Below are 20,013 nucleotides of genomic sequence, written 5' to 3' on the forward strand. Positions count from 1 at the left end.
GCTTTGCTGAAAATTTTTGCAGCCTGTAGGCCTACAATTTGTACAGCACTTAAAATCGTCGAACTTAAAAAAAATCAGTTAAAAGTCAGGTATATTTCCGTATATTTCAGCACCGTACGATTTTGGGACGGTATAGTTCCGTACCGTACTTCAATACCGTACAGTACATTATACTGGTATTAGCGAGCAGACCAGGAAGAAGGAAGAAGGTGAGAATTTTTTATGATAAAGTTATGTTATTTTTATTTACTGTCATTCACAATGTCGTATAATATACGATTAATTAAGGATCATAGAGGAGTTTCTGATCTAGCTGAGTAAATTTATAATGGTGCAGTCTCACAATGCGAATTCTTTTCAGTCTCAAATTATTTGGACCAGAGCCAAACCTTCTGAATCATTGGAAGTGGACGTATAGTTACCTGTAGGATACCTGTATAGGATGATTATTGGCTCTGATGGTGATGTAGAGTTGACAAGATAAACTTTGCCGTTATATAAAGGCTCATTATTAATTTGAAGAAGACCAGTTTGCTTCACAACTGCAAGAATAGCCTCATTCAGATTGAAAACAGTCTTTGATATAATATTTGCTTTTCAGCAGTGTTACCTTGAATTATACTGACTACTGGTCGGGGACCATCAAAACCGGACAACCATCAAACCGTGACGGTCGCAAAAATAACTGATTTAGATTTTTTTTCTTTGTTCAGTGGTTGTCAGTCAGCCATGCACCTTTTTATCACAATAAATACATGTTTCTTCTATAAGTACTTAAATTTATTTCAACTTACATAAATGGTAATTTCAAGAAAGTTGACTTGGAAAATTTGGACGTCAATAGTGCAATATCTGACCTCTTGTACTAACTATAGTCATTTGCAGTGCAAACAATAAATATAAAAAAAAATCAGCATTTGTTGCTAAAATATTGTATCATGTTAAGAATATAAAATAAAAACACCTTACTACTTATCTTGATTAAAGTTACAATATCTGTCCGGACACATAATCGGACATGGTACTGTAGTGTGGACAATTAAGGTAATTTTTATATAAATAAACTGGCTTGTTAGTTAGGAGAAGAACCTTAAGCTGTAATGTGTCAAATTCTTTGGATCTCTAGCTTTAAAATAAAGGAATTTGCATGGAAAAATGTTTAAAAAGTGTCCGGTTGATGGTTTCCAACCAGTAGAGTTACAGAACCTGTGCTCGACCAATACTTCTATTTGCGTTAAAGTGGAAAAACCCTATGAGTTTGTGTGTGCTATTTGTGCCTGACCAGTAACCTCTACACCATGTACAAGTACTCCAAGTTTGGTGGAAGATTGGCCTTTTGCAGACAATATTAAACAGTACAAAAATACATTTCTATAATAAAAGTAGCAGTAAAAACTATTTAAAACACTGAAATAATGATAATTTAGGGCAAATGTGGACAATATTTTGTTAAATTGCCTTTACTTTTATGCTTCCAATTGATTTCCATAGGAAAGGCACCCAAAAATCATCAAAACCCAGCTTTCCATAAAAGGCAGGGGCTATCAGAACATGCAAACAAATATGGCAGCTGTACGGAAACAAATCGGGAACACACCACTAAAAGAGTAGACCATTTGTGTATTTCACCAAGTATCACATTTAACTATGTTTGCAGAGTGATTAATAGTAAAAAAAATATGAGAATAAGTAATCTCAAACACCCCAGTATATGTAAATTCCGAAACTCTTATAAACACTTTATTTGTCAATGTATAGCATTTCCTTCGTATCATATTTACTCTCATATTTACATCCATGGACACTAAAACATAAATGTTTCAAAATATTTTTGAAATAAAATTGTTGAACATAAAAAGTCATATCTGTTTTTAAAAAAATAAAAGTTCTGATAGAGATAAAACCACCTGGTCGACCACTGGTTTGGTTGCCTGAAAAATATAGTGGTTTTATACCCTATATACAGCTCTGTGGTAAATTGTATCCTGATCTGTGTCGTTAAAAAGCTTTAGCTTATTGTGAGTTTGAAAGGGCCTGCTTTGTAACAAAAATAAGTTTCCTAGTAAACTTTTTGTTCTGAAATAGTTTTTATGTGATTTTGTGAAAAACTGGTTGAGCACTGGTACGGTGACTCAAGATCTACGCTAAAATATTACAAATTCTTAACACATTATTAATGAAATTAGAGATATTCAAACCTGCGACAATGTTTCAGTTTGAACATTTCATGTTGTTATACCTGAAGAAAATTTTTCACTTTTATTAAATAAAGAAAAATGTGAGTTAGGAATTGTTTTTCGCATATGATTCAATATCAATACATGTACCTGTATTTTGTATAAAGAAAACACTTTTTAATGCTATCCTTTCCATGTGCTAGCGTGATGTTATTTTACACAACTTAATGTTTTGATAATAAAACTTTGATAATTTGGACGTCAAGAGTTCAATACCTGACCATACCATGCAGGACCCGCATTTCATGAAGCTGTTTTTACATAATAAATTTCACCCTGAGTCACGCATATTAAAAAAAAACACTAGCACATTGCTCATGAGAATCTTTTCGTTAATGTTTTCTTTTCTGTTAGTGTTAATATATACCGGGCATAATACCCGATTGCAAAGTTTTTGTTCAAGAATTCTTAATATCATGCTTCTTCTTTCACAATTTTAAAAAACAACACTAAAACTTCATAATTTATAAAAAAAAATCACGCTTTGTTTCGAAATAAAAAAAAAACATGAACCCCTTCACAATTTAGGAAAAAAAGGCCCATACACATTAAAGCATTTTTTGTCCAACACAAACCATATAACAAATTTATGCATGAGAACTTATATTTAGGAATCAAATGGGTTCAAATTACTGGAGTCTATGCATCTCTTAGCTCCAGCAGATGATGTGGTTTTGACCCCTGGTTTTGCTTTAAATGTTGTAAAACCGGAGGTTAGCCAAAATCATCTTTCCTGTTTCGTCGCCATAAATTGTGTTGGTGCACCATATACAAAACAAAACAGACAAATAAATATTCTTATAATTTACCTCATTATAATGATAATTAAAAATTGTTATAATTAATATAAGCTTATCTTTTCCCTGATAGTGCATAGGAGATTAATTAATGTGTAAGATTAACTTTAATGAAAGAGTGAAAGTGAAATATATAGATACATATTTGTAAAGTTACAAATTTGCTTATTATAGCCATTTGGTAAGCTCAATAAGATAGAGCGTTGGTCTGTGAAACAGGTGATTCGGGTTCGATTCCTGGACGGCACAGGTCACTTTCGTTGTGATTGATCATGAAATCCTTTCTACAGTCATTCGCACTGTACCTCTGCTGTTGTATGTACAGGAGTTTCAGTTCCTTACGAAAGTGAAGGCAAGTAGTACTGGTAAACTGCTTTACAGTCTGCCTAGGAAGAACTGTGCTCTGGTGAATTTAATGAGGCTTACTGTCGTGATCTGGAGTGAAAACTACAAACACCACCATTTGCTTGCTATATTGATTTGTGTGTTTCATACATGAAGCAAAAAAAATGTAATTAATATCAAGTTTATAGAGTTTATATTCTGTTAAATTTTATTCCAGATATCTAGAAGAGACCTTGCACCAGTGGATTAACATTAGATTGATAGTCCATTTATTTGGATTTTACATCCTGGTTCCCTTTACAACAGCAGTCCATTAATTTGGATTTTACTTACTGGTTCCCTTTACATGCTGTTGCAAGGAACATGGCAGAACCAGAACTTAAGTAAGCAAAGTGGCTTCTCATTTACTTAATAACACAAAAAAACAAAACAGAAAATAACATGAAATGTAACAAGTAAAAGTAGTTGCAGTGTCAACAAAGAGTTTGTATTTTGGAATAAGGAATAAATCATCTTGACATATAAAAATGATATGTATCATTAAGAATTGCAGATTTTGATTTTTAGGCTCTGACCTCAGTGGAGCCCCATTACAGTAGCCTTTCACAATAATAATAATAAGAAAGTATATTATCTATAATTTTTCTGTTAAATATTAATATATAAAATATTGTTTTTCTTTTCTATTTTTATATAACAGGCGGTTTGGAAATAGTTCACAGCCTAGCACGTCAGACCTTGTGAAAACTGTATACAAAGTAGGTTAAAGTTATTTTAAAGTGAGGATTTTATTTTGAGGTGAATTACCATGTGACCTGAAGTTCTTTTACTAGGAGTGATCCTTTTTGTGCAGTCGTTGTTAGGTTGTATTTCACTGTATTACTAAACAACATGCAAAAAAAACGATGTCGAAATTTTATGTTTTGAATATTATAATGAAGTTTTCTCAGGGATTTTTTTCAGTTTTCTTCATCTTTTATCTATCAGATTTGATATACATGTACATTATTATTCTGTATTTGTTTCTATTTACTTTATTATAACGGTCCAGACCCATCTGTTAAACAAAGAAAAGTGTTAAAATACCTAAAGTGCTTCCTAGGCTTAAGCAAAATGTAATGATATCTTAAGTATGTTTGGCATGTTAGAATAATAGTTTCTATCCCAAAGTTTGAGGAGTGATTATTTTACCCCCACCACAAAATGTGAGGGGGCTATAATGGATTCGCTTTGTCGCATCGGTCAGTTGGTCGGTCCGTCCGTCCCTCTCCATTTTTGTGTCTGCTCTATAGATCCTATACCAATTGAAGGATTTTCTTCAAACTTGGCTCAAATGTTCACCTCAACAAGGGGCTGTGCAGAATACATGTTGCCCATGTGTCAGCTCAAGGTCAAGGTCACAATTGAAGGTCAAATATCAAACAATCAAATATTAGACAGTATGTCGTGTCTGCTCGGCAAGTCCTACACTAATTGAAAGATTTTCTTCAATCTTGGCTCAAATGTTCACCTCAACAAGGAGATGTGCAGAACTCATATCACCTTTTTGCCAGCTTAAGGTCAAGGTCACATTTGAAGGTCAATATTCGACACAGAAAATATTCTTAAATTTTAACATTTATTTGAATATTTCTGAAACTAGAAAAGGTATTTGCTTGAAATTTAAAATATATATGAAGTGTCACAATTTAGATATGCTGGTCAAGTTTCATAACTCTGTATTGTATTTTAACAAAGTTATGCCCCTTTTTAAGTCTTCAAATTTACATACAATCAAATATTAGACAATATGTCATGTTCGCTCTATAAATCTTATACTAATGAAAGAATTTTCTTCAAACTTTACTCAAATGTTCACCTCAACAAGGTTATGTGCAGAATCCATGTCACCTTTGTGCCGGCTAAAGGTCAAGGTCACACTTGAAAGTCAAAAATTGACTTAAAAATGTTCTTAAATTTTAACATGTACTTGAATATTTCTGAAACTAGCTCAGGTATTTGCTTGAAACAAATATATGAGGTGTCACAAGTAAGATATGAAGGTCAAAGTTTCATAAGTCTGTATTGCATTTTGACAAAGTTATGCCCCTTTTTAAATCTTTAAATTTACGTACAATCAATACTAGACAATATGTTGTGTCCCCTCTATAAATTCTATACTAATGGAAGAATTTTCTTCAAACTTTACTCAAATGTTCACCCTAACTGGGCAATGTGCAGAACCCATCTTACCCTTGTGCCAACTTAAGGTCAAGGCCACACTTGAAGGTCAAGAAATGACTTATAAAATGTTTAGTACATTAGGAAAATGAAAGGTTATTTGTAACTGTTTCGAACATGATTTGATAATAAATATTTATACTATTACCTGTACAATTAGTCTTTTTTTCACCAGAGACAATTTATTTTTATGTATTTGTGCCACTAAAGTTATTCCCTTATAACCACCTTTCCAAGTTGTCTTCTGTCAAGGACATTGATGGGGGGTATGAATCGCATTCAGCGATAGTTCTAGTTGTAAAAATAATGTTATTTAAAGGTTTAAACTAGGAAATACAAATAAGTAAAATATGTATACAAAATGTACAAAATAATTGCATTACGTAATATAAAATAAATATGACTCATATTTGGGGTTCTTTATAATTCTTAGCTTTGTTAACCTTACATATTTTGTATATCTTCATTTCTGATTTTTGTAGAAATTTTCTGGAAAAACAACAAAAGAAGAGGGAAACACATTGAAAGATGAGGTCTTACCGGAGATAGAGAAAGCAGACGATATTAACAAGTCGGAAGAATTCTCTGAATCGGACAATGAGCTATGTGGCGACATTCTTCAAATCAGAGAGGGTAACTGAAAGTCTCTGTTTGATTTAATGTAGCCTCTACTACTTAAAGTTTATCAAAAAGATCTATGTAAACATTTGTGAACATTTTTAGTTTGTAACAGAAAAATGCAAATGCTTCAGAAAAGATTCCTCCGTGGCTGGATTCGGACTTTCAACCTCCTGCTTACAAGCAATAGTAATAAAGCTCTAGACCGCAAAGCCAAAGAGTCGATTTTCTGACATTGTTGTCTGAAGTTGTGCTTATGATTATTAACGTAGGTGTGCACTCAACCATAACAATACATACCTGCTATTACTTGTTCTTTACAATGCCAGCTGGCTTTTTGTCTCATTATGTACCAAATATTTAAATAGAAGATATTGTATGAATAATGAATTTGTTGAATGAGTTTAACAAAATGATAATATGCGAGCCTCTTTCGAGTAAAATGTTATTTCATCCAACTAGTTAAAAAAAATTTGTAATGAATCTACTTGAATATACTATTCTTTTTATTACATATCAAAAATAAGTACAGTAAAAAAAAAAAAGAATGGCTTATTAAATGATGCGCTTAATAGTGTGACATTATCCTTTAGGGCATCTTTACCCTATGTTTGTAAATTGCAACTGACATTATGTCAAAAGTATATGCACGGTCATGCAATACCGTTTTTATAAAGTTGCATGCGATAAATCTGATTATCACTTTTGATAATTTTAGTCTGATAATTATATTAATGAATAAGTTATGAAATGTTAAACACCCCTACTTCTTTGAGTCAAGTGGTTTACTTTCATCTAAATTAGTGGATGGTTATTTATAAGTCAAATGTGAAACAAGTTATCGCAACTTAAATTAACATTCAAATTTGCTTTCTGGAACAAACCTGTATTGGTGTTTATTGAGAAACATGGTCATGACATCGAGTAGGGGTCAAACCCATGATCATTGGGTTGAGAGGCAGACACTTTTACCATTAGGGCCACTGTTACCCATTACCACTAGTTTATTAAAATGTAAACTTATTTTGGAATGTCTTAAGTGTAGTGATTCTCTGTTTTTGTTTTAGAGTTTGATTTGATTGAGACAATTAATGATGACACAGTAACATTCAAAGAGACTGAAGATAAACTTCCAAGGTACAGTAATACAATAGTAGTAATACTTACGATTTATTTAATGCTAGTCTTACAAGAACAACAGGTTTATTTTTTATGCAAGTGTTTGAAGGCTAATTGTCCCTTTTATATGTCAAATTGTTTTTGCTCGAAGTTACTAGGATGGTTGCCTTTGTGGCTCTATAAGTCAAAGCTGAAGGTCTTGAATATGAAAATGATTGCCATTTTACACTGATACTGTACTTTATAGGAATATTGCCCTTTAAAATTAAATGACTGCTATGTATTTTTGGCAATGCTAATACATGCACTAATATAATGCTAATATAAGTTTTCAGGTCAAGTGGCCAAACTGTTAAGCTTTTTACAGGTGGTTGAAGACTAGAAACGTTCCTCAAAGGGATTCTACTGACGTTTATGATATGACAGGACTTGAAATATCTTTTCATGATTTTGTTGGTCCTTTTTTTACTGCTGATGTGTAGAAATAAGAAAAAGTCGAGCATGGAGATGTTTAAAAAAAGAAATGGCCTTACAAGCAAACAAAATTAATGAACATGTTTAATACACAAAAGTGTTTCTAAATGATATGTGATTTCTAAATTTCTCAGGTTAAAGAAACAAGAAGACATTGAACTCACCTCAAAGACTCTTGAAGGTTTGCTATGTTTGTTGTTTCCATTTAATTTAAGAAAAATTGTGCATTTTAAACTGTAAATCTTAGTCATATTTTTTTAATGTGACAATGCAGGGCTCGACATAAACAGTTGTGCGACTGCCCGGGACAACTAAAAGTTTGGTCCGGGCAAGTGATTTTGAAAAGCACTTGTCCGACAGGGCAAGTGAAATTAAAAAGCATCATTAACAAAACGCATGTACAAAATAAATAGAAAAAACATCTTTTCATTTATAAACATCTGTAAAACAAAAATACACCATGAATCATTATCAATAATGTGAATTTACTACGGTCATGTACATTTGTTGATATAGAAAACAGAAGCCAAAATATGAGCATGCGCCGGGGTAAGATAATTCCCCGTTCTAATAATAGACTATATTTAATTTTGTACAAGGTAATTCCTGGGTCATGCTGTCGTTTTAATTTTGATGCGTGCATGTAAAGATATCATTGAAAATATGTAAATAATCGTATTGACCTTTCGATTCGTATTGGAAAAATGATTTATTGTTAGCTCGACTATTCGAAGAATATGAGAGCTATTGTAGTCGCCCCGGCGTTGGCGTCAGCGTCGGCGTCTGCGTTGGTTAAAGTTTTTTGTAAAGTCAAATATCTCAATTATTACTTGAGATATTCAATTGAAACTTACAATACTTATTTATAGTAACAAGCTACATCAGATTGACAAGTTGGATAACTCTGCCTACAATATTGACAGAATTATGCCCCTTTTTAACTTAGAAATTTTGGTTAAAGTTTTTTGTAAAGTCAAATATCTCAATTATTACTTGAGATATTCAATTGAAACTTACAATACTTATTTATAGTAACAAGCTACATCAGATTGACAAGTTGGATAACTCTGCCTACAATATTGACAGAATTATGCCCCTTTTTAACTTAGAAATTTTGGTTTAAGTTTTTTGTAAAGTCAAATATCTCAATTATTACTTGAGATATTCAATTGAAACTTACAATACTTATTTATAGTAACAAGCTACATCAGATTGACAAGTTGGATAACTCTGCCTACAATATTGACAGAATTATTCCCCTTTTTAACTTAGAAATTTTGGTTAAAATTTTTTGTAAAATCAAATATCTCAATTATTGCTTGAGATATTCAATTGAAATTTAAAATACTTTTTTATAGTAACAATGTACATCAGTTTGCAAAATTGCATAACTCTGCCTGCAATATTTGCAGAATTATTTGCCCCTTTGAAACTTAGAAATTTTGGTTAAAGGTTAAAGGTCTTCAAATATAATTACTTGAAACTTTACACATGCACTTAGGGTCATAATTGGAGGGTCATAATTGTATGTCACTGACCAAGTTCCATAACTCTATCTTGCATTAAGGCTGATTCATATCCCCTTTTCTACTTAGTCTCTTGGTTAATGTTTACATGCAAGTTTTACATATCTCAATAACTATTAAAGATATTTATTTAAAACTTCACATATGCATTTAGGGTCATAATTGTAGGCCACTGACAAAGATCCATAATTCTATCTTGTAATTAAGCTGATATTTCTCCCCTTTTTCAACTTAGAAATTCATGGTAAAGTTTTGCTTGTAAGCTGTTATCTCAATAACTACTGAAGGGTTTGTGCCTTTTTTGGGACAATTTTATGCATTCATAATAATAAAGCAGTTATTTACTTGATAAAACATCTTAATAACAAGCCTTTGTACCTTTTCTGTCAAATTTATGTATTCATAGGTAATTAGTATTATTATACTCAATAAAACACCCTCGTGACATTACCTTCCGAATAGTCAAGCCAATACTGTATAATTAGACTCTCTCTAAGGCCTATAACATGAATTTATAAAAAAAATTAGCCCTTTTGTGAACTTAAAAAATTTAACATTATCAAGGCTCTTTTACTATCAAGCACTTCGAATAGTCGAGCGTGCTGTCCTACCGACAGCTCTTGTTTTATCTAATATAGTAGTCGTCGTTATTAGCCTGGATAATGCTTGATGAACTGATGTTTTAGAAAAACTACTGAATACAAAAATATTTGTGACTAACTAACAATCAATTTCATAAACAATATGTCTAGTTTATTGCCTTATGTTAACATGACCTTATACAAGAAGTAATAATGTATGAGCTTGTTTGTCTTTTCTGATTGATACATTTTTACCATTTTTAGGTCAGGACAAGTAAGTCTTAGGTCAGGGCAAGTAGTTTTAAAAACTACTTGCCCAACAGGACAACCTGATTCAAAAGTTAATGTCTAGGCCTGTAATGTGTTTAACATAATCATGCCTAATACCCTTCGTTTCACTTTCAAACCACTTGTGTTGAAAAGTGGGCAATTAATTACATGGAAAAGTCTAATGACAATTCAATATTGGCTCTTAACCCATCAAAACAGCAATCCAAATTAATCTATGCTATTTAGTGCATGCCTCTAGATGAGCTAAACTACATGTATTTTAAGAAAATCAGACTTTAGAGAAATGTTCTAATATTTTAAGAATAAGTAAAAAGTTCAAAATTTAAGTAATAAGTTACAAGTTATAAGTGATTGATGAGTGATTTTGCAGTATTAATCACCATTTTTAGCTCGACTATTTGATAAGAATAAGTAGAGCTATTAGAGTCACCTGAGCGTTGGCATCCGTGTCGGCGTAACCACTTATGTTAAAGTTTTTTGTAATACCTCAAATATTTTCAAAGTCCATTGACATATGGCTTTGAAACTTTGTACACTTGTTCACCATCATGACCCCAACCTGTAGACAGGAGGAGGTAACTCTATCAAGCATTTTGACAGAATTATGCCCCTTTTTCGACTTACAATTTTCGTTTTAAGTTTTGGTAATACGTCAAATATTTTCAAAGTCCATAAACATATGGCTTTGAAACTTTTGCACACTTGTTCACCATCATGACCCTAACCTGTAGGCAGGAGGAGGTAACTGTATCAAGCATTTTAACAGAATTATGCCCCTTTTTCCGACTTACAATTTTCGTTAAAGTTTTTGTGATACCTCAAATATTTTCAAAGTCCATTGACACATGGCTTTGAAACTTTTGCACACTTGTTCACCATCATGACCCTAACCTGTAGACAGGAGGAGGTAACTGTATCAAGCATTTTAACAGAATTATGCCCCTTTTTCCAACTTACAATTTTCGTTAAAGTTTTTGTGATACCTCAAATATTTTCAAAGTCCATTGACATATGGCTTTGAAACTTTTGCACACTTGTTCACCATCATGACCCTAACCTGTAGACAGGAGGAGGTAACTGTATCAAGCATTTTGACAGAATAATGCCCCTTTTTTTTCGACAAAATTTTCTTTCCATAGATCCAGTGTCTGACAGTAACTTGAAATTTGATGTAAATAGATATAGTATATAGATAAGGAAGATAAGGAACAAGTCATCTATATACTAAAGCTTGTGCATGCATAAGAATTAGAATTTATTTTTGTTTTCAGAATTCATTGGCAAGTCAGATGTTGGTGTTAAATGGAAAGAAAACTTACAATCGCATAATGGTTCAAACCAGAAACCTTATATTCCTACTGATGATATTGCCTTTCCCGACAAAAAAGCTGAAAACAAAGACAACTGTTTAACAGAAGTGCATGGTCAAATCAATGATGTAGAAAGAATGGAACTTGATTACAGTTTAAATGCTGTTGGTGAAAGCAAGACTTCTTTAGAACCTGTCATTGTTTCAGTTGCTAAAAGCAACCCTATGTCAAAGCAAAATAAAGTTTGCTTAAGTAATGATTTGTTTGGTAATGCCAATGATTTGTTTGGTATAGGTAATGTTTTTGTTGGTAAAGGTAATATTTCGGTTGGTATAGGCAATGCTCTTGTTGATAATTCCAATGCATTGTTTGATAATGGTATTGTTTCTGTTGGTAATGCTTCTGGAAATGGCAATGCCACGGTTGGTATACAACCAGATGATCAGTCAAATACTCTGCCAAGTCTAAATCCTTACAAGTCGATGCCCCAGAAGCCACCAGATCCTGCACAATATACAATAAGCCCTGAACTGAGGGAAGCTTTGCAGGCAAATTTGCGTATAAAATCTGAGCAAACAAGAAGGGCCTTACAGGAGAGATTTCACCCATACAAACAGCAAAAGGACAAATCTAAAAAATTTCAAACATCCCTTCCCATACTTCCGGAGTTTGAATAGTATTTCGGTGGCCGGTTTTTGAGTTTATTTGATAGTGTAACATCCTATGCACCAATGAATGAATCTTTGTCAAACTTGGCATTAAGCATGTTTATATTGTTGTGTGTTAAATTTGTAGGGTTTCTTTTTTAAATGGGTGATAAAAATGAAAAACAAAAAAAGAAACCTTTGGGTCAATATCTCCCCTTGAATTTGTGGAATGATTTTCACTAAACTTGATATACATATAATTGTGGAATGGTTATTTCCAAAGTTTATAAACAGACCTTAATAATTTATAAAATGATTTAATATCAGATTAAAGATTAATTTACTCTAAAGACAATACAATTTAATACAAGATAACTACAGTAAAAGAATATCTAAAACTACAGTAAAAGAATCTAGATATTATATAGACTGGCACCAAATTTATTGAACAGGTTAAATAAAATTATATAATGTAAGCATAATGATATTTTATTCATGGAGTTAATTAAATTTAGCAATAAAGCTACATAAATATGATATTATATTCATCACATATCCAAAATAAGTGCTGTGTACTGTAAAAATGAATCACTTTTTTATTGAGATGCCTAACACATAGCACGTCTTTAAACTCTGTTTGTATAATGCAAATGATGTAATGTAAATATATGCACAGTTTTTACATAGTCACAAAAGTGGCACAGATATGTGATAAATCTAATTTTGGAAGAACTTTGTAAGATGTTATTAGAAACTACTTAAAAGATATACTATGCTCAAATATGATATCAGAAAATATGAATATTTGCTATACAGTCTCTTTGTAAATATGAAATAAACATGTTTTGACTTCACACAAAGTTGATATGTCATGTTGTCAACTCTAAGCACTATAGGTCATCACAGTATGGATATATAGTGCCGTTAAAAAACTGGCAGTTTTTTAAGAAAAGACCAACTTTACTTGTCCTATAATACAGAACGTGACATCAAATGCATAGTTTATATATTTATTTATTTATTTTTTAGCTCGACTATTCGATAAGAATAAGTAGAGCTATTGTAGTCACCCGAGCGTCGGCGTCTGCGTCGGCGTAACCACTTATGTTAAAGTTTTTGTAATAGTTCAAATATTTTCAAAGTCCATTGACATATGGCTTTGAAACTTTGCACACTTGTTCACCATCATTACCCCAACCTGTAGACAGGAGGAGGTAACTGTATCAAGCATTTTGACAGAATTATGCCCCTTTTTCGACTTAGAATTTACGTTAAAGTTTTTGTAATAGTTCAAATATTTTCAAAGTCCATTGACATATGGCTTTGAAACTTTGCACACTTGTTCACCATCATTACCCCAACCTGTAGACAGGAGGAGGTAACTGTATCAAGCATTTTGACAGAATTATGCCCCTTTTTCGACTTAGAATTTACGTTAAAGTTTTTGTAATAGTTCAAATATTTTCAAAGTCCATTGACATATGGCTTTGAAACTTTGCACACTTGTTCACCATCATTACCCCAACCTGTAAACAGGAGGAGGTAATTGTATCAAGCATTTTTTTTTTACTATCAAGCACTAAGAATAGTCGAGCGTTGCTGTCCTACCGACAGCTCTTGTTTATTCAAATTAGACATATTCAGTAAGAATTTCATAGGTTTTAATAAATTTCTTCGATTAAACTATTTTACTCAAAAATGAGCATAGTATATCTTTAAACCCTTTTCATGCTGCAGGAGCCTAAAGTGACTAGTATAGAGCCAGGCTGGCCTACATACCTGTGTAGTCTGAACAGCTCCTATAATGTTGGTAGCTCAATTTTTGTATATTGAAAATAAAATCCCTAAAACTCTAGCTAGCATCTTCAATAGTTAGTTAAACTAAAGTTAAAAAAATCTATGTACTCATTAGTTGATATGATAGCAAATTGATAGTATATTTTTGAATTACTACTTATATAGTACAGTTTGAGTATATTATATCCAGTTTTTGTGGAAATGAAATACTCTAAGATCCCAAGAGAATATTTATTTTCTGTATATTGTATATATTATAAAATTATGGATGATATAAATGTATTATGTCCTTATGTTTTTCATAACATTACAATAAATTGTAGGGTGAAATAGTGGATGGATCCCCGACCCTATTTTACCTATTATGGGGACAATAAACGGAGTTACCTATTGGACTTCAAAAAAATAATAAAATAAAATAGATAAAATCCCTAAACCTTTGAATAGACAGTTCCAAAAATGGAAGCTGGACAAGTCCATTTTAGTAATTTAGTAGGTTCAGGGTTAAATACATAATTGATTGTAAATTGTTTTTTTTTAATAGAGAAAATAAAAGCTGTTGTATGATAAGCTGTAATGTATTTGTATATTCCTGTTTAGTTTGTATAATTCTGTAATCAATGACTTATCACAAGACTTTTATGATTATTTCGATGTTATATAACCATTATGTATAGAAATGTATCTTTATATACCCATGTTTAAAGGAGCTCCACTTTGGTAAGAAAAAATAGCCTAAAACATCAATTTTGAAATTCTTACTTAGATGAAGTGAAGCACTTCATTGGAAAAACCTGCAAAAGGTTATTAATAAAGAAATCAAAAGAGATTGATTGTTGATTTTTTCTGCAATTCTTTGCCCATTTTGAGCCAAAAGCCTTCAAAAGGTTTTTCATTTTTGGGTCATTTTGCACTATAAGAATGTTTGTTCTGGAAGAACTGGTGAGAGAATGTGGAGTCCCTTTAATACAACAGCACTTTTTGTGAGAATGTTAATTTTTATAAAAAGTTGTAAACAGATTGTTACATGTAATAAAAAGAATCTGACATTTATTTTCCTTGGATATAATCAGAGATTGTCAATTGTCAAAATAAAATTTTTCCTGAGCTTGTTTCAAAAAAGAAAAGTTATAGTATTAATCATAGTTTAAGTCAGATCCTTTAATGTATGAAAACATTCTGTCCATTCAGAAGTGATATTTATTTACATACCTGTATATTGTATTCAGAAGTCCATTGGTTCACATTGCTATTTCGATTTCGAGCAAGGTGGATTGATGTTTGCAGTGTATAAAGCATGTTTTTATCTAGGAAATGATATCTTGTCCTCTTTCTTACGTCATAGAATTTGCTATTTGTTGGCCTGCACTTTTAGCTCAACAGTGAGAGCATAAAACTACTAATCTAAGAGTCGCAAGTTTGATCCTTTGGGTTGGTGTACTACGATTTCACTTATATTCGTGGGCATGAAATTTCGTGGTTTTAATCAAAACAGGCATTTTCGTGGGTTCTTAATTTCGTGGATTTTCAATGTTTTGTAAAAAAATATAATAATACATATTTTTACATATCACACAGCGCTTGTCAATAAATTTTATCCTCGCCTCTGGGCATTCATTACACAAAAATCGGCGGAAAAGCGCCGATGCAGGTTTGTAATATATAGAATAGAGACATGGCAAGAATTATTTATTGGTATAAAATTTTGTCTGATCTTAAAATTTGTGGATTGACCTACCCACGAAAATTTGTGCCCCACGAATAATAATAATTTTACAGTAATTTATACTTTGTGACAATTGATCTTGGACATTGTGTTTAATAATGGTTGTTTTGTCTCTCACGGCTGAGATATTCAGAAATCATGTTGGTCACTTGTGGTGAGGTTAGTTCATCATCCAGGAAAGCCAATTTGGTGGATCTTAAGGAGATGTAACCAAAATCATGTGTTAAAATTGGCATAAAAAATAAAAGAGAAAAGAAAACAAGAATAATAACTGCTGTTTGGCCTTATATTTGCATGTACATTTTATTTATATTGAATAAGATAAATTTTGTCATGGACTGTAAATTATTTAATAAGATTTTTGATGAATTAAATAAGTTGAAGCAGGACTATAACCAGCTCTACTGGCTAATTTTCATTACTACATGTAACATGTATAGAACGTTTTTGCCTTAGGGGCACCTGAGGTCTCTCTTCACCATTAAAGCTGGAAAGTCCCCATATGACCAATTTTGTGTTGGTGCAACCTCAAATCAAACCAGAGAGAAAAAAAAAATGCTTTTATTATAAGTGTGGACTTGTATCTATGTACATGTAATGTTTATTAATTGTGTATGAATGATTTAGTGTTGTATTTGTGTCACATGTGCTGGGATAACTCTTCTTTATGAAGGTGATTAAGGTATTTAGAAGAAAAAGTTTCATGTGTGGAATTGTTAATTACTTTGATGAAGATATTGGCATGAAGCAACTTGGAAAAATGTTTGTAACATAATTTTGTACAGTATCTAGATACCCATACCAGTGCAACTTAGAATATTTTCTGTAGCAAAATTTTGTTAAATACCTTGATTACCATGCTGGTGATTGTACCATTTAAATAATTTTCTATAATATTATTGAGCCGTGTCATGACAAAACCAACATAATGCATTTATGACCAGCATGGATCCAGACCAGCCTGCAGACCTGCGCAGTCTGATCAGGATCCATGCTGTTCGCTATCAGTTTCTCTTCTTGTAATAGAGTTGGTATGCAAACAGCATGGATCCTGATCAGACTGCGCGGATGTTGGTTTTGTCGTGACACGGCTCAATTTTGTTAAATATTTGGAACACCATATTTGTGATGTTAAAGGAACTCCACTAAGGTCCTAAAACATAAAATTTCAAATTTCTAACATAGATAAGCTGGGGCACTATTTCTAACATAGATAAGCTGGGGCACTTAAAACAGAAAGATATGCAAAAGATAGAAATGCAATATATTCAGAAATGAATTGAAACTCGAATTGTTTTGCTATTCAAAGCCAAATTTTAGTGAAAAGCATTGCAATGCTTTTTAATTTTTGGTCAGTTTTCACAATTGGAATTATTATTCTATAAATGGGGAGTGAGCAAATGATCTTAAATTTAGCACCCCAGTTTACTGGTCTAGATCTACATGCAATGGAACATTAATCACGAAAAATTATTTCCAATACTGTCATATTTAAACACCTTAGTGGAGTTCCTTTTAAACTTAGAATATTTTCTGTAGCATAGTTTTGTTAAAATACCATAACACCATGTTAGTGATGAATATCTTGAAAATAAAATCATTTTGTGAAACAGTGATTCTATCAAGTGTTACTGTTAGTGAAAATATTTTTTATTCATAATTAATTTTTAGCTCACCTGACAGGGTGAGCTTTTGTGATCGCTTTTCGTCCGTCGTCCGTCCGTCGTCCATCCGTCCGTAAACTTTTACTTTAAATGACATCTCCTCATAAACCACTAAGCCAATTTCATCCAAACTTCACAGGAATGTTCCTTTGGTGGTCACCTTTAAAAATTGTTCAAAGAATTTAATTCCATGCAGAACTCTGGTTGCCATGGCAACCGAAAGAAAAAACTTTAAATATCTTCTTTTAAAAAACCATAAGAGCTAGAGCTGAGATATTTGGCATGAAACATCTTCTAGTGAGTGTCTACCAAGTTTGTTCAAATAAAAGCCCTGGGGTCAAAATTGGTCCCGCCCCGGGGGTCATTGATTTTCCCTATATGCATATAGTAAAAACTTAAAAAATCTTCTTTTAAAGAACTCAAAGAGCTATGGCTAAGATATTGAGCATCAAACATGTTCTAATAGGTGTCTACGAAGTTTGTTCAAATAAAAGCCCTGGGGTCAAAATAGGCCCCGCCCCAGGGGGTCATTGATTCTCCCTATATGCATATAGTAAAAACTTAAAAAATCTTCTTTTAAGGAACCAAAAGAGTTAGAGCTAAGATATTTAGCATGAAACATGTTCTAATAAGTGTCTACCAAGTTTGTTCAAATAAAAGCCCTGGGGTCAAAATTGGCCCCGCCCCGGGGGGTCATTGATTTTCCCTATATGCATATAGTAAAAACTTAAAAAATCTTCTTTTAAAGAACTCAAAGAGCTATGGCTAAGATATTGAGCATCAAACATGTTCTAATAGGTGTCTACGAAGTTTGTTCAAATAAAAGCCCTGGGGTCAAAATAGGCCCCGCCCCAGGGGGTCATTGATTCTCCCTATATGCATATAGTAAAAACTTAAAAAATCTTCTTTTAAGGAACCAAAAGCGTTAGAGCTAAGATATTTAGCATGAAACATGTTCTAATAAGTGTCTACCAAGTTTGTTCAAATAAAAGCCCTGGGGTCAAAATTGGCCTGGCCCCGGGGGGTCATTGATTTTCCCTATATGCATATAGTAAAAACTTAAAAAATCTTCTTTTAAAGAACTCAAAGAGCTATGGCTAAGATATTTAGCATCAAACATGTTCTAATAGGTGTCTACCAAGTTTGTTCAAATAAAAGCCCTGGGGTCAAAATTGGCACCGCCCCGGGGGTCATTGATTTTCCTTATATGTGTATAGCAAAAACTTAAAAAATCTTCTTTGAAAAAACCCAAATAGCTAGAGTTAAGATATTAAGCATGAAACATCTTTAAGTGAGTGTCTACAAAGTTTGTTCAAATAAAGGACCTGGGGTCAAAATTGGCCCAGCCCCGGGGGTCATTGATTTTCTTTATATGTGTATAGCAAAAACTTAAAATCTTCTTTGAAAAAACCCAAATAGCTAGAGTTTAGATATTAAGCATGAAACATCTTCTAGTAAGTGTCTACAAAGTTTGTTCAAATAAAAGCCCTGGGGTCAAAACTGGCCCGGCCCCAGGGGTGTCATTATTTTTAACTATATGTGTATAGTAAAAACTTTAAAAAAATCTTCTTTTAAAAAAGCCCAATGAGCAAGAGCTTAGATGTTTAGCATGAAACATCTTCTTATGGGTGTCTACCAAGTTTGTTCAAATAAAAGCCCTTGGGTTAAATTGGCCCTGCAACGTTGGGGGGGGGGGGCTATATACAGGTGAGCGACCTCAGGGCCATCATGGCCCTCTTGTTTAAAGTCTTAGTATAAGTAAATTATCAATGATGTGTTTGTAAATTATTAGTGATTCTGAAAATTAAAAATATTTTACAATATTGTATTGAGTTATAGTTAAAAAAAACTGATGTGTCAGCTTTATGAATAATACAATATGGAATATGCATTCACTTATTAGAATTTTATTTGTAGGAAATAAAATAAAATGAAAATAAACATAACATACTATGAGGCAAATTCTTTTATACATGTATCTTTGATCTTTTTGTGCTTATGTAGAAATTAGTACATGTAGTAAATAAAACTGAGAATAGAAATGCACTGTCTTGCTTTGATTTGCTTGAATTTGTTTAGAATTAAACGAGGATCTAAATCAAGTACAGAATCCCAAATTCTGAACATCTTTTGTGTTGAATTAATTATTACTGATACCAGATTTCCAGTTTGGCAGCAAGACAATTTGAAATGTTTTATTATGCACAATGGTTTTCACTTTGATCTGATTAACTTGATATATCGTTTCCATTCAATAATTGAGTACTGTGTTACACAAAGTCTATAACTACATAGGACAATTTGCCCTGTGTGACTCATTAAGACTAATATGGTTTTGGACCACTCTTATAACTCCTATCTATCAAACAACTCTGTATCATTTGACTTGCTCGACACATCCATATCTTTTACATGTTTAACATCTCCTTATCTCTTGACTTTCTCAACACCTTCGTATCTTTAGATTTGCTTAAGACCTCCATATCTTTTGACTTGCTCAATATCTCAATATATTTTGACTTGCTCAACACCTCCGTATCTTTTGACTTGCCCAACACCTCCGTATCTTTGGACTTGCTCAACACCTCCGTATCATTTACTTGTTCAACACCTCCGTATCTTTTGACTTTCTCAACACCTCCATATTTTTTTATTTGCTCA

General features: G+C 32.4%; 1 protein-coding gene across 4 annotated transcripts; it reads left to right on the forward strand.

The window, feature by feature from the left end:
* Positions 1–136: 136 nt before the first annotated feature.
* LOC132748010 (uncharacterized) lies at positions 137–19,394 on the forward strand. 4 transcript variants are annotated; one of them, XM_060737551.1, is made up of 8 exons: positions 137–209; positions 3,597–3,762; positions 4,080–4,137; positions 6,082–6,232; positions 7,285–7,354; positions 7,945–7,991; positions 11,480–11,812; positions 11,855–19,394. In XM_060737551.1, the coding sequence occupies exons 2-8, from the start codon at positions 3,743–3,745 to the stop codon at positions 12,193–12,195; spliced, it is 1,020 nt and encodes a 339-aa protein (XP_060593534.1). In that variant the 5' UTR covers positions 137–209; positions 3,597–3,742; the 3' UTR covers positions 12,196–19,394. The 4 variants fall into 4 exon arrangements, with proteins under 4 accessions (XP_060593534.1, XP_060593531.1, XP_060593532.1 ...); XM_060737548.1 differs by having other exon boundaries at positions 11,480–19,394; XM_060737549.1 differs by lacking the exon at positions 137–209 and adding an exon at positions 217–1,355 and having other exon boundaries at positions 11,480–19,394.
* Positions 19,395–20,013: the final 619 nt, after the last annotated feature.

This window comes from Ruditapes philippinarum, unplaced genomic scaffold (assembly GCF_026571515.1).
Source record: "Ruditapes philippinarum isolate M1 unplaced genomic scaffold, ASM2657151v2 ctg4140_1_1_1_1, whole genome shotgun sequence".
In the NCBI taxonomy this organism is placed as follows: domain Eukaryota; kingdom Metazoa; phylum Mollusca; class Bivalvia; order Venerida; family Veneridae; genus Ruditapes; species Ruditapes philippinarum.

Coding starts and splice junctions, on each gene's coding strand:
- LOC132748010 (XM_060737548.1), top strand. CDS start 3,743: ATGGCAGAACCAGAACTTAA. Junction 3,763..4,079: donor ATGGCAGAACCAGAACTTAA/GTAAGCAAAGTG, acceptor TTTATATAACAG/GCGGTTTGGAAATAGTTCAC. Junction 7,355..7,944: donor ACTGAAGATAAACTTCCAAG/GTACAGTAATAC, acceptor TAAATTTCTCAG/GTTAAAGAAACAAGAAGACA.